Source organism: Pocillopora verrucosa, chromosome 5 (genome assembly GCF_036669915.1).
Source record: "Pocillopora verrucosa isolate sample1 chromosome 5, ASM3666991v2, whole genome shotgun sequence".
Taxonomy (NCBI): Eukaryota; Metazoa; Cnidaria; class Anthozoa; order Scleractinia; family Pocilloporidae; genus Pocillopora; species Pocillopora verrucosa.
In genome coordinates, this window is record NC_089316.1 from 12593145 (window position 1) to 12606504 (window position 13360).

The following is a 13360-nucleotide window of genomic DNA, read 5'->3' on the forward strand; positions in this document are numbered from 1 at the left end:
ATGACGCTTACCGAGACCTTGGGTATTGCAGAAAACCTGAGAATTAATTCAAGATATTACTTAACCCCAAAAGGCAGATGTTCCTTAAAGGAATAACTTTTAAGAATCGGTAGCATGATCTAACAAGAATTTTGAACTCGAGAACACCTAGTCACCTGGGTAGCTACTTAAACAGTAGAAACAGTAGATGATGTCAATAGAACAATCTACCAAAATATATATATTTTAAATTTTTTGGAAAATGGTAGCTGTAAGCGAAATTTTCCGTTGCCATGGGGAAGCTGGTTGGCTGAGGGTAATAGGTGGTTGCTGAAGTCGAAAAAATGAATTGTATTGTCAGCGATCTGGAAAAGATAAATGTGTCTTTTCTTTCTTTCCCTACGCTTGACACATCCTTGAATATAAAGGAAAACAGTTGCTGACCCCATCGGTTTATCCCATCATCATCGGTCTATTCAGTGATCAGGGTAATTAAGTGTTAACAACTGAATTGATAACGTAAATTGGCCACCGTAAAGAGTTTAAAGGGTGACGTTTCGAGCGTTAGCCCTTTGTCAATCGCTCTGGCGAAAAGTTAACGCTCGAAACGTCAGCCTTTAATTTCTTGATGTTGGCCAACGTTATCAACTCAGTTGTTAACAGTTAATAATCCTGTTATACTTTCCCACCGACGTAGCACCACAGTTTCTTTTGAAACTTACCCCCTCTATTCAGTGATTGCCTCTACCCCTTCATAATCGATCTCTTCAGTGCCTTCCTGTGTGATTGCACTGATCATCTTTCCCTCTTCATCGTCGTTCTCTTCAGCGTCTTCCTGGTCCTGTGAGTTCGCAGTCCCTTCACTGATCACCATTCCCTCTTCATCATCGTTCTCTTCAGTGTCTTCCAGTGTGTTCTCAGTCCCTTCACTGATCACCATTCCCTCTTCATCATCGTTCACTTCAGTGTCTTCCAGTGTGTTCTCAGTCCCTTCACTGATCACCATTCCCTCTTCATCATCGTTCTCTTCAGCGTCTTCCTGTTCCTGTGAGTTCACAGTCCCTTCACTGATCACCATTCCCTCTTCATCATCGTTCTCTTCAGCGTCTTCCAGTGTGTTCTCAGTCTCTTCACTGATCACCATTCCCTCTTCATCATCGTTCACTTCAGTGTCTTCCAGTGTGTTCTCAGTAAATTGCTTAGGGTTAGGGTTAGAAACTTAGTTAGGTTTGAAACTTACCCCCTTTATTCGGTGGTTGCCTCTACCCCTTCATAATCGATCTCGTCAGTGCCTTCCTGTGTGATTGCGCTGATCATCTTTCCCTCTTCATCATCGTTCTCTTCAGCGTCTTCCTGTTCCTGTGAGTTCACAGTCCCTTCACTGATCACCATTCCCTCTTCATCATCGTTCACTTCAGTGTCTTCCAGTGTGTTCTCAGTCTCTTCACTGATCACCATTCCCTCTTCATCATCGTTCTCTTCAGCGTCTTCCTGTTCCTGTGAGTTCACAGTCCCTTCACTGATCACCATTCCCTCTTCATCATCGTTCACTTCAGTGTCTTCCAGTGTGTTCTCAGTAAATTGCTTAGGGTTAGGGTTAGAAACTTAGTTAGGTTTGAAACTTACCCCCTTTATTCAGTGGTTGCCTCTACCCCTTCATAATCGATCTCTTCAGTGCCTTCCTGTGTGATTGCGCTGATCATCTTTCCCTCTTCATCGTCGTTCTCTTCAGCGTCTTCCTGGTCCTGTGAGTTCACAGTCCCTTCACTGATCACCATTCCCTCTTCATCATCGTTCACTTCAGTGTCTTCCAGTGTGTTCTCAGTCACTTCACTGATCACCATTCCCTCTTCATCTTCGTTCTCTTCAGCGTCTTCTTGTTCCTGTGAGTTCACAGTCCCTTCACTGATCACCATTCCCTCTTCATCATCGTTCTCTTCAGTGTCTTCCAGTGTGTTCTCAGTCTCTTCACTGATCACCATTCCCTCTTCATCATCGTTCTCTTCAGCGTCTTCCTGTTCCTGTGAGTTCACAGTCCCTTCACTGATCACCATTCCCTCTTCATCATCGTTCTCTTCAGTGTCTTCCAGTGTGTTCTCAGTCTCTTCACTGATCACCATTCCCTCTTCATCATCGTTCTCTTCAGCGTCTTCCTGTTCCTGTGAGTTCACAGTCCCTTCACTGATCACCATTCCCTCTTCATCATCGTTCACTTCAGTGTCTTCCAGTGTGTTCTCAGTCCCTTCACTGATCACCATTCCCTCTTCATCATCGTTCTCTTCAGCGTCTTCCTGTTCCTGTGAGTTCACAGTCCCTTCACTGATCACCATTCCCTCTTCATCATCGTTCTCTTCAGTGTCTTCCAGTGTGTTCTGTCCCTTCACTGATCACTATTCCCTCTTCATCATCGTTCTCTTCAGCGTCTTCCTGTTCCTGTGAGTTCACAGTCCCTTCACTGATCACCATTCCCTCTTCATCATCGTTCTCTTCAGCGTCTTCCTGTTCCTCTGAGTTCAGTCCCTTCACTGATCACCATTCCCTCTTCATCATCGTTCTCTTCAGCGTCTTCCTGTTCCTGTGAGTTCACAGTCCCTTCACTGATAACCTCTCCCCCTTCATCATCGATCTCTTCAGTGCCTTCCTGTGTGATAATAATAATAATAATGACAATCTTTAATGAGGAAACTTTTTCACTAAAAAGTGGTTTACAAAAAGGACCTCGAAAATTAAAAATTAAAAATTTACAATGAATAAAAATGCTAAAAGATGCTACTAAAAACTAATGTATCTTATGTGTAATACAAAACTTAAATCAATGAATTAAAAATCTGACGCTTCAAAATATTTACATTATCAGAGGCTCGTATAGTTTTGTCCAGCGAGTTAAAATCACTTACACTGATCGCACTGATCATGTCTGTGATCGCACTGATCATGTTTCCCTTTTCATCATCGTTCTCTTCAGTGTCTTCCAGTGTGTTCTCAGTCCCATCACTGATCACCATTCCCTCTTCATCATCGTTCTCTTCAGCGTCTTCCTGTTCCTGTGAGTTCGCAGTCCCTTCACTGATCACCGGCTTTCTTCCTTCATCGTCGTACTCTTCATGATCATTTCTGTTCCTGATCGTCATTGAAGTGGTCATAGCAACCAGGGCCAACAGCATCAATACAAGTCGCAGGTTTATCTTGATCCCTGGATCATTAAAAAAAAAAATATCCGGAAAAAAACTTACTTAAGACTAAAAGGTAAAGCCTCGCGAGTTTCAGTTTGTTTCCCCTTGTTTATTAGCTCTCAGAAATTATCTCTATATCGTACTGCTTCTCCTGTTCTGCACCTAATAGTGAACGCGAGCGCAAATGGTCGAATCTGACACATCCATTCAGTTAGTGGACTGTGACAGAAGACCTACCATAGGGAGAAAAATAACATTTTCTCGCCAAAAAAAGTCTTGAGATCTACCTTCCGTAGGTTCTCCTACAACGTTATTCCCCTTTTCAGATGATAAACTTTAAAAGATGCAAGAAAAAACGTTTTGTTACCATCAATCGAGGAAACAGGTAAGGCTATGTCCTCCAGATCACGGATCCTTCCCCGAATAAGCTAATCAATATGTAAATTATGACTGGGAAATTTGTAAAGTAAGCATTAGAAGGACAAACAAATTCTCATGACGTTTCGTTTACAGAATAATTGCAATTTACTTAGCTCGGTATTGTTTGACGCGTCTGATAATGATTGGTTCGAATGAAACAATGCGAAAAAAAAGCTTTGCTGGGTATGCAGTCTTGGGTTGGAGAGCAGAGACGCCTTAAAAAGTGATTGCACAATAGCCTCTGCTACCTTGAGTCTCTGCTCAAGTCAAGTGGAGTATCAAACAAGCTTCGACATATATAAATGAACAAATCACTTGCCTCAGGTTATCTACGAGTTATTATGTGTTTTAGTTGGAATAATTTTTTTTCATGATTACCATTGCCAGTCTGTAGTGGACGACTGTTCTTCAGTAGAAATCACTGCCATGCTTTGCCATGAATTCCAATGGCTATGAAAGCCCGAAGATGGAAAATTTATTTTACGTTAACTAGGAAACTCCTTTTGCTGCACTATTTGCATGACCAAAGAGATTTGTGAAGACCGGAGTAACATCCTTAAAGTAGCTGTCTCGTAACGTAAGGTAAGTTAGCGATGACAAAGGGCTAACGCTCGACACGTCAGCGTTAAAACTCTTACCTGTGGCCAGTTTACGTTATCAACTTAGTTGATAATACTAAATTACTCTGTTATACTCTTTAGAAACTTACCCTTTATTCATTTATCCTGTAAAGTGATTTGTCCTTCTATCTAGAAAACTTGTAACAATGTGTAATTTTGCATTACAGTTACAATTTTTGGCCCGTTTGTGGTACAAGTTTTCCTCAAATGAGCAATAAAAACTGAGTATAAAAGTTTTGGTAACTTTATGGCAAAATTACGAATAATCAGTGCCTGGTGGCTTGCCCTTGGAATTTAATGAGGCGTGTTTAAGCGGATTCTATTACTAATAACGAAATCATCTTACCTCAATACAGGCAAAGGTAGTCAAATACAAGCGAGATGTTTATCCTTTAGCAACACAAATCAAAGACGACTGTAGACTGTTTGTTCTCACGTTTTAACTAAATCGGGGGTGGATTTTCCGCGTCATTGCCCTTGAATAATTATCTCTCTTTTAATGGTAAAACCAGTGTCTCACTTCGAGAAAAAAAAAAACATTTCTTCGGAATATTGCTATGCTTAGCAACATGACATCGTAAAGTTGTGTTTTGGGGATGCCTTGCTTACCTATAAATTATCGAAAACCATAAAATTGTGTTTTTTCAGTTTTCAATAACAGCACCTGGATATGTTATAGACGATTACGGGGACAATACGTTATGTATGACAATGAATGGGTTTAGTAAAACCAAAAAAACACCTTTTTAAAGGGACAGTTCTTGAACTTATCGCGATGACAAGTTCAAAATGATGTCTGCCTGACCTCTAAATAATTTTTTATTTCATCTACTCTAGTTAGAAACGGACTTCTGCACTTTTATTTCAGTGATTGATACTGAGGAACCCCTTATTATTATCTTTTGGGGGGTAGGACAGAGGATTTTCGTTGTGTATCTATAAAATTTAGCTGATACCCCCCTAGGGCTCTGCGATATTCCTATGATCTCTCCCACCCCCCCCCTCTTTGGCAGTTACGTGGCGGTCAATTTTCTATATTCTCTGACGACTGATCCCCTCTGTTCCCGTTCCCTGAAAACAATTTGATGTCCCCCAAAATCATCGCCCACCCCGTCCCGGTGATGAATAATGAATTGGCTTTAATTGAGTTTTAAGGCCAAAGCAATGAACTTTCTTTTTCAGACGCCGAATGAAGATGGCTTAGCCCAGCTGTGAACCATGCATTGTTTGTCTGGACATCAGAGATTAAGGCGAATCCACCGACGGATCCAGGGTAGGCCCCAGGGGTCTGGAAATCTTCCTCACCCCCATCAGAAGTGTAAGGGTTTTTTTTTTACTGCCCTCTAACGCCAAATATTTGCAACGAAAGAATTGCATGTTATTACTCATTAAAACTCAATATGAAGGATTTTAAGTCTTCTTGTATTGAACCATTTCTTACTGGCTTATTTAAGATCTAGAGTGAAAAGAAAATTAGTTCACGTACAGAACAGAACAATGTATTTGATACAATCAGTTTAATTTTTCTAGTATATGCTCAGAAATATGATTTGTTCACGTTGGTAATACACCATACTTTTTCTCAAAGACGACCTCTACTGTTTTTTCCCCGAAGTTCACTTTTGGATGACTTCTCATTTTTAATCAATTTTTCTATTACGTTAAATAGTTCTAAGTTGTCTTGAGAACTTTTATTGGATGGTTAATCAGGAGTTTTCAATAGCTCAGAGCAAAGAGGTAAGGATTGAAAACATCCAGTGTTCTCTATAATCCTTCACAAAATTCAGATGCAAATTCTGAGGCCCGTTTTGGACTAATTTATGTACAAAGGCCCCACGGCTCAAGTCATCACGATTATTTTTACAATGTATTGTTTATGTATACCAATCTGAGATACAAACACTCAACCGAACACAAAAGACTTATAAAATTACCATTGTTCAGAAGAGGTGACACTTGTCTACAATTTGTTAACGTTTTTAATTCCTTGTAAACACAAATATGGGCTAGTTCAATCGTCGTGCTTCTGCCGTGTCGAACTTATTTGGAAATTTGGTTCGAACTAAGAGATCGAGTTAGAGTCGTACGAAATTCAGGATGAAGTGAACTAACAATTCATTTTAACAACTTCCCGTGAGAGCGCCATCCCACCAAAAATACATTAGTATAATTTATGAATTTTGTTTGGCGCGGCAGAGAGTCGTGCAGCATTGCGGGGCTTGCAAGGCCCTGTTCAGTCGTGGTGCTTCTGCCGTGTCGAACTTAATTACAATTAGGTTCAACGTAAGAAATCGGGTGAGAGTCGTACGAAATTCAGGATTATATGAAGTAACAGTTCATTCTCATAACTTCCCGTAAGAGCGCCATCCCATCAAAAATATATTAGCATAATTTATGAATTTTGTTTGGCGCGGCAAAGATACGACGTTTGATTGCTGTCGCGCCAGAGTCGTGTAGCACGGCAGGGCTGGCCGAACTTTATTACTTCCCGAACCTAATTTGTAAGTTTAATTTAGACGCCGTACTTCTGGTGTGCTTTTCTCGATCTTGGCGGTCCTTGTGATCTCTTTTTAGCGCCAATTTCATGGGCCTGTCGAGTGGAGTTAATCTTAGAAGGTCTCATTGGGGTTTAACCGTCAGCCGACAAGGGGCTTTATGCAAAAATACAAATCAATGTTAATTGTCGAACGGTTTAAAGAACCTCCGAGCTCATTTAAGCCACTTGTTAGAAACAGTTTTGGATCGGCAAGAATCTCCAGAAAAACTTGTCCAGGGGCAAAGCTACCCTTACGCACGATACGCACGTGCCTTTCTAAAAAAGTCGAAAGTTGAAAAATAAAATAAAAAAGTGAAAAATAAGAAAAACAATGGTAAAAAAAACACACATTTATAAATTAGTCTGAGATACTATAAGCTTGATGGCTTATAAATGATTAGCGATTGTCTTTGAGGTGCTGCAGTCCATGAAAAAGGCAACAAAAAATTAGTTGTTATTTGATATACAGTAAAAACGCTAGGTTTACAACGTAACCTCGCCTTTAATCAAGTCACCTGAAGAACACTTGGGACTTGGGGACAGAGGTGGGGGGCATTTGGAAAATTATGCGTACCTCTGGAAAAATCCTGACTTCGCTCCTGTAATCTCCAGATTTCCAAAAATGTTTGGTTTATCGCTCTAAATCGTTTTTTTTTTTACTAATATTTGGATATTTCACAAAATATTTTGTTATTGAAAAATAGCTGAATTCATTGATGACTTGTCTTTGTAGAGGGTCCCCAATAAGGTTCTTCAATTCCGCGATCCCCACTAAAATTTTCACCAAAATAATGATACCGTCCATTTAAGAAGTTTTTAGGAGTGTGTCCACGAGAACACCAGGCAGTCGTGCTACGTGCCATCTCACTGATTTCAATTAAACTTTGTCAGTTTAAACGGTCTACCCCAGTCCTTCAGCAAACTAATCGTAGAAACTGGTGGTTATCAACGCGTACAGATCTCTGAACGCGGGTCGTCGCAAAAAGTATATTCAATCCGTCACAGACAGAACACGAAAGCGAGATATTCATGTTAAGAGGAAGGATGTATTAAGACTTTTCAGTCATTCACTGTCATCTGGGCCGAGAGCACCTTAACATAGGCAAACAAAAAGTGAAGCCGACAAAAAATCCGCCTATGATGAGATCAAGAAGAAATGAACGGAGGCTTTCCTTTCTGTAGGAGTTGGCTACGTTCAAGGTCGGACCTCAGGCAAAATTCTGACAAACAATCCGTAACTAGCTGGCCAGGTGGATCTTGAATGGGCTCTTTGGGAAACACAAAAAGCAGCCGCCTTTTATCAGAAAGCAAAGAACTCTCTCTTAGACGTGTGCTGGACAGGGGACGAAACTACTAAGGCAACCGCCTCTAATGTGGCTTTCCAAATATTGAGTTTGAGAGACGACACCGGCCAGAAATGTCCTAAGACTAAGTGTTTGATAGAGCAGAAAATAGCTCGATACTTCAGCAGGTTATCTGCCCTAACAAAAATTGGTTTATTGAAGAGGCCTCCCTCTGTACGTAGGAACAGTACAGATGCTACAAAAAATACAGACCTTCGCATCTCACTTTTCTATCAAATTTATTGTCTTTGCCCACGAAAACAACTGGTTATGTCTTGGAATGTTTTCGTCAAGGGAAATTTGCAGGAAGCCTACTGGTCAAAACATTACTGACTCATTCTTTAATGAATTTTACAAGTCACGCAATTTAACGCTGGTGTCCTAGCGGATTTGAACCCCTCCTAGATTTGGACTCCCCGGCCCAAATCCCCTAACGGATATGGACCCCCCCGGTCCAAATCCGCTCGCGGATATGGACCCCCCTCCGCGGATTTGGACCCCCCAACAAAACTGAGTGAAAACATCATCCTTGACGTTCTAGTAGAAATAGATAATACTTTACGTTTCAGTGCGTACCAAAGTATGTTTTTGATTCAAAACATGCAACTGGCAGCTGGAAATCCCTTCGGCTGTTTCTTTTGACCAAGGGAAAATGCGCAAGCATTTAGTTTAATGTTTGGAGACAGGTCGTTTTTGAGTCTTTTCCGCGATAGTCGAACACCGCTAGATTCAATAAGAGACAAAATTTCTACAATTAATCTATTTTGTGATTGTACAATGCCCGAGTGTTGGGACGACATGGTACAGTGCAAGGTGCGCGGGGAATGGTTGGACATGAGCTACAAGGGATTTAAGACTGCCCCGGAGGACGAGTGGCTCTATTGTTATGACGCTTCGTATTAATGTTGATTCGCATCAGAAGAAGCAAAGATTTACTGGAACAATTTCAATAGTTCGAATGCAGTAGTTTGTTTGCATCTAATTCTTGCGTATACTGTACGACTCACTATAATATATGCGGCAGGATTGGAACGAAATGACTGTTTTTCTTTACCTTTATTGAGAAATGTTGTGTTGTGATGGAAAAGAACATCGGCAAAGAGCTTGCAAATAGAATTAGTTACCAAATATGATTTAAACGATGCTTAAAAGGAAGTTTGGGGAGGGGGGAGTTCAAATCTGCGAAGAGGGGTCCATATCCGCTAGCGGATTTGGACCGGGGGGTTCCAAATCGACTGTAACACCGGAAACACTCGATCGAGAGAGATGTAGATTTACATGTAGTAATAAAATGCTTGGAAAAAAAATGCAGATACTTTACGATCGAATCAAAGCAAGCAAATAAACGTAGAGATCTGCAGACAGCTAGCATGAACAACGCGCTTAAATAATTCTTACAAAAGGTTTTCAGGTCACGCCACAGATGTTGGTTTGGCGGAGTTCTGCATGGAAATGTTCGATGGCTGTAAGTGAATACGACAACACTATTTTAATTTTATTTTCGGAAAAGTAGCACAGTTTTTAGTTAGATAGACCTATTGATAACTCCTCTCAAGCGAGAGCACAGAATTTCTCGTCTGTAAAAGCCGAAGTTGTCGCACACTGGAACTTGTAATAGTGTCAACCAATACGCAGCATGTGACTTTAAAATCTCCTAAAATGAGCAGTGATGATAATAAACAATCAAATTATAGACTAATGAATGTTTTGTGCCGTAAAAAACTTTATTTGCTAATTTTAGCAAATCTCCAAAGTAATAAACGACAGAAGAAAGAAACGCTACGATTTTCGCATCGATTTTTCGCCTACATGCATCTCTCTTAACGTGAAATTTTCCATTCCTACCAAAAACCTCGAAAGTTTTCACATTTTTTAGCTTTCTTGATCAATCATCTTGTATAGCGAGCTATAAAATGTAGGTTTATAGGGTCAAGTGACCGCCTAGAGCCAGAACTGCGTGACAGGTGTAGTTGAGAGAAGCTTGTCACAGTCGCAGATTTTAAAAGGCATCCAAGACAAAAATACGATAGCGCCCAAATATTTTTTTGATGGTTTTCAGAGATAAAATGATGGATTATAAAGGGGAATTAAATTAATGTTGTAACTTTCTAACAAGGGGAGATATATGACCTCAAAGTTATCAAATATACGTATAAATCGAAAAGTCTGAAAACACAGTAATTTATTTGCCTCTGTTGATTAACAAGCCGTCGATTAAATTGACTGATACTTGTGTCGGATATTTACTAAGGATATAATAATATTTATGCAAATCCTCAGAGCAATTGGTTGAATACCATAGCAGTGAGAGCTTCATACATTTGACCTATTTTGAAGAGATCTCCTTAGTGAAGACCAAGTAAAACTGGGGGGGGGGTGGTCTATCTCCCCCCGGAAAAAACCAAAACAGATACCACTGAGTTTGTGTGTTTGAGTTTTGGGGTAGACCGTTTAAACTGGAAAAGTTTAATTGAAATCGGTAGGATGGCATGTAGCACAACTAACTGGTGCTTTAGTGGAAAAAAAAAATCAAAAGCCCTCTCCCACTTATAATGATGGAAAGCAATTTTGAATGAAAAGTGAACTGAAGCATTTTTTCACATCTTGTCATGTTCTCAGTTTTAGATCATGTATTTAAGGCAGGACCATTTTAAAACATTGTTGAGTAACTCACAGTTTTCCTTCCGAGACAACTAAGTCCCCTGAGAGGATCATTTAATAAATATGTTTTTCTTAGCACTTGAAGGCTTTCGGCTTATTGAAAAGATTAATGAGGTTACTAAATAAAGTACAAAAATGATAACTTATCAGCTTGGTTAATATATATCTAGAGAGAGACTTTTTCATCTTGTCACGAGCGTGGGACAAAGGTCCCACGCTGATTCCCCCTGAGGAAACGAACCTCAGACCTACTGAATCCGTGCTCTGATGCTCTTTCACTGAGCCACAGAGAGCTTGGTTTCCATAGCGATCACGCGTAGCGTATGCGACAAGATCTCTCGTTCGCTGTACCACTGAACTACAGAGTCTTTGTAGAGAAAGATCATTACGAAGGTCAGATATGATATCTTCGATCCCATTTCTTATTTGCTTCATTGTATTTCTCGGGAGGAAGTGTGCCACAAATGGGCCAAACTCTGATACATATAACGCCAAAGAATTCACTTGATGCTTGTTTCTAAATAGAAGGGAAATAACTCTTAGGATCGCTACTTTGAGGATGTTGTTCCTGGCATTTACACATTTACTTGCTCGTGCAAATAGAACAACAAAAGGGATTTGCAAGCAAAAGCAAAAAGATCATTACGAACTCATCTGACACCTTCTAAATCTATTGTGCTGTAAGGAAGCCATTGTCATGTTGGTGCCATAATTGAGGAAGGTAATATGGGAAAGATCCAATTATCTAATATTCATCTAATGACATTTCCAAACATTTAATGAGCCAGTATTTCTTATGAAGAACTACGTATTAGACTGAAATAGATCTATGATCTCAAATGAGCTATTGTTCTCAAAATCGCATGTAAAATATCACGGACTCGTTATTGTGAAAACAAGTAAAAGAACTGATATTATAGTTTTGTTTTTATTAATCATTGTGCTGTACGGAAGCCATTGTCACGTTATTTCCCTAATTGAACAATTTGCCCTGGAATATTCAATCTTTTTATTTTTTCATCTAATATGACATTCAAACGTTAGTTCAAAGCGTCGTCATTCAAGTAACAATGATAAAAAAGAAAACAAGGCAAGGAAATTATATGAATTTCATTATTGATTGTACTGTACGGAAGTTACTCTCATGTTGCTGCCCTTATTGAGAAAGTTGCCATAGGAATGTTTCAATTTGTTTATTTTTATTTCACGAAATTATCGATGGTTCTGAGCCAGTGCGATCTATGAAGAGGTATATTTTAGATTTTATCACATCAATTGCCTCATATAAGTTATTGTTCTCATTATCACCTATAAAATATCAAGGCATCATTGTTCAAACATAAGCAAGGGTAATTATAGGGTGTTCATCTTTGATTGTGTTGTAGGTAAGCTATTGTCTCTTGCCTCAACGGAGCATGTTGCCATGGAAATGTTCAAATTTTATAATTTTTTTAATGATATTTTCAACGGTCTATTGAAGTAGTGTTCCCTAGCTCTTTTAAATATCAAAAGGTATCTTTAAGATTCTACAACACCCATTGTCGCATAGAAGCTATTGTTCTCATAATTGCACAAAAATATCCCGGCATCGTTTTCGAAAAACAAACCAAAAAATGATATTTTTTTTACCAAAATGAATGATATGGTTTTCAGTATTAATTGTGCATTACAGAAGCTATTATGTCATGTCACTGCCATAATTTAGCAAGTTGCCTTGAAAATTTTCAAATTTTATAACTTTTATTTAATGACATATTCAATCCTTTATTGAGCCAGTTTTCCCTTATACCTATAATTCCAAAAGAATTCATTCGATGCACGTTTCTAAATAGAACGAAAAACAACTTTCAGGATCGCTACTTTGAGGATGTTGTTCCTGGCATTTACAAATTTCCTTGCTCGTGAAAACAGAACAACAAAAGGGTTTACAAGCAAAAGCAAAAAGATCGTTACGAACTCTTCTGATTGGTAGGACAGATTACCAGTACAGGTTAGCTCTGAGGAAGTTATCTCATCATGAAGGAAACAATTTATTTCTTAAGGCAGATGCTGAATATGATCAAAGTTAACCCCCTAAATCTATTGTGCTGTACAGAAGCCATTGTGCACTAATTGAGCACGTTACCATGGGAAAGCTCCAATTTTCCAATTTTCATCTAATGATCTTTTCAACCGTTTTTTGAGTCAGTGTTTCCTATGAAAGGGTGTATGTTAGATTTAAATAGATCTATTACCGCAAATAAGCTATTGTTCTCAAAATCGCATGTAAAATATCACCACCGCGTTATTGTGAAACAAGTAAAAGAAATGATGTTGTGGTTTTGGTTTTTAAAAATTGTTGTTCTGTAAGGAAGCCATTGTAACGTTACTGCCATAATTGAGCAGGTTGCCATTGAAATTTTCCAATTTTCCAATTTTTATTTAATGAAATATTCAACCGTTTAATGAGCCAGTGTTCTGTATAAGAAGGTATATCTTTGATTAAAATGACAACTATTGTCGCGTATACACTATTGTCCTGTTAATCATCTGTAAAATATCAAGGCATCGTTATTGGAAAACAAGCAAACGATATGATAAGGTTTTCAAGGTCTTTGAAGTATGTTAGAAAGTCCCACAAGAACATTT

The 13360-nt window shown here is 39.1% G+C and overlaps 1 protein-coding gene across 1 annotated transcript; it reads right to left on the minus strand.

Annotated features, from left to right (window-relative positions):
• Positions 1–706: 706 nt before the first annotated feature.
• LOC131781094 (uncharacterized) lies at positions 707–2309 on the minus strand. Its single transcript, XM_059097748.2, has 3 exons — positions 1632–2309; positions 1246–1563; positions 707–1177 (listed from the first exon to the last, which is right to left on the minus strand). Exons 1-3 carry the CDS (start codon positions 2307–2309, stop codon positions 707–709), a joined length of 1467 nt encoding a protein of 488 aa, XP_058953731.2.
• Between the last annotated feature and the right edge of the window lie 11051 nt (positions 2310–13360).

Excerpts from the sequence above, each read along its gene's own strand:
- LOC131781094 (XM_059097748.2), bottom strand. The coding sequence starts at position 2,309 with ATGGTGATCAGTGAAGGGACTGTGAACTCACAGGAACAGGAAGACGCT. Across the intron at positions 1,564-1,631 it reads AAGAGATCGATTATGAAGGG|CAATTTACTGAGAACACACT; the intron begins GTAGAGGCAACC and ends CCTAACCCTAAG. Across the intron at positions 1,178-1,245 it reads ACGAGATCGATTATGAAGGG|CAATTTACTGAGAACACACT; the intron begins GTAGAGGCAACC and ends CCTAACCCTAAG.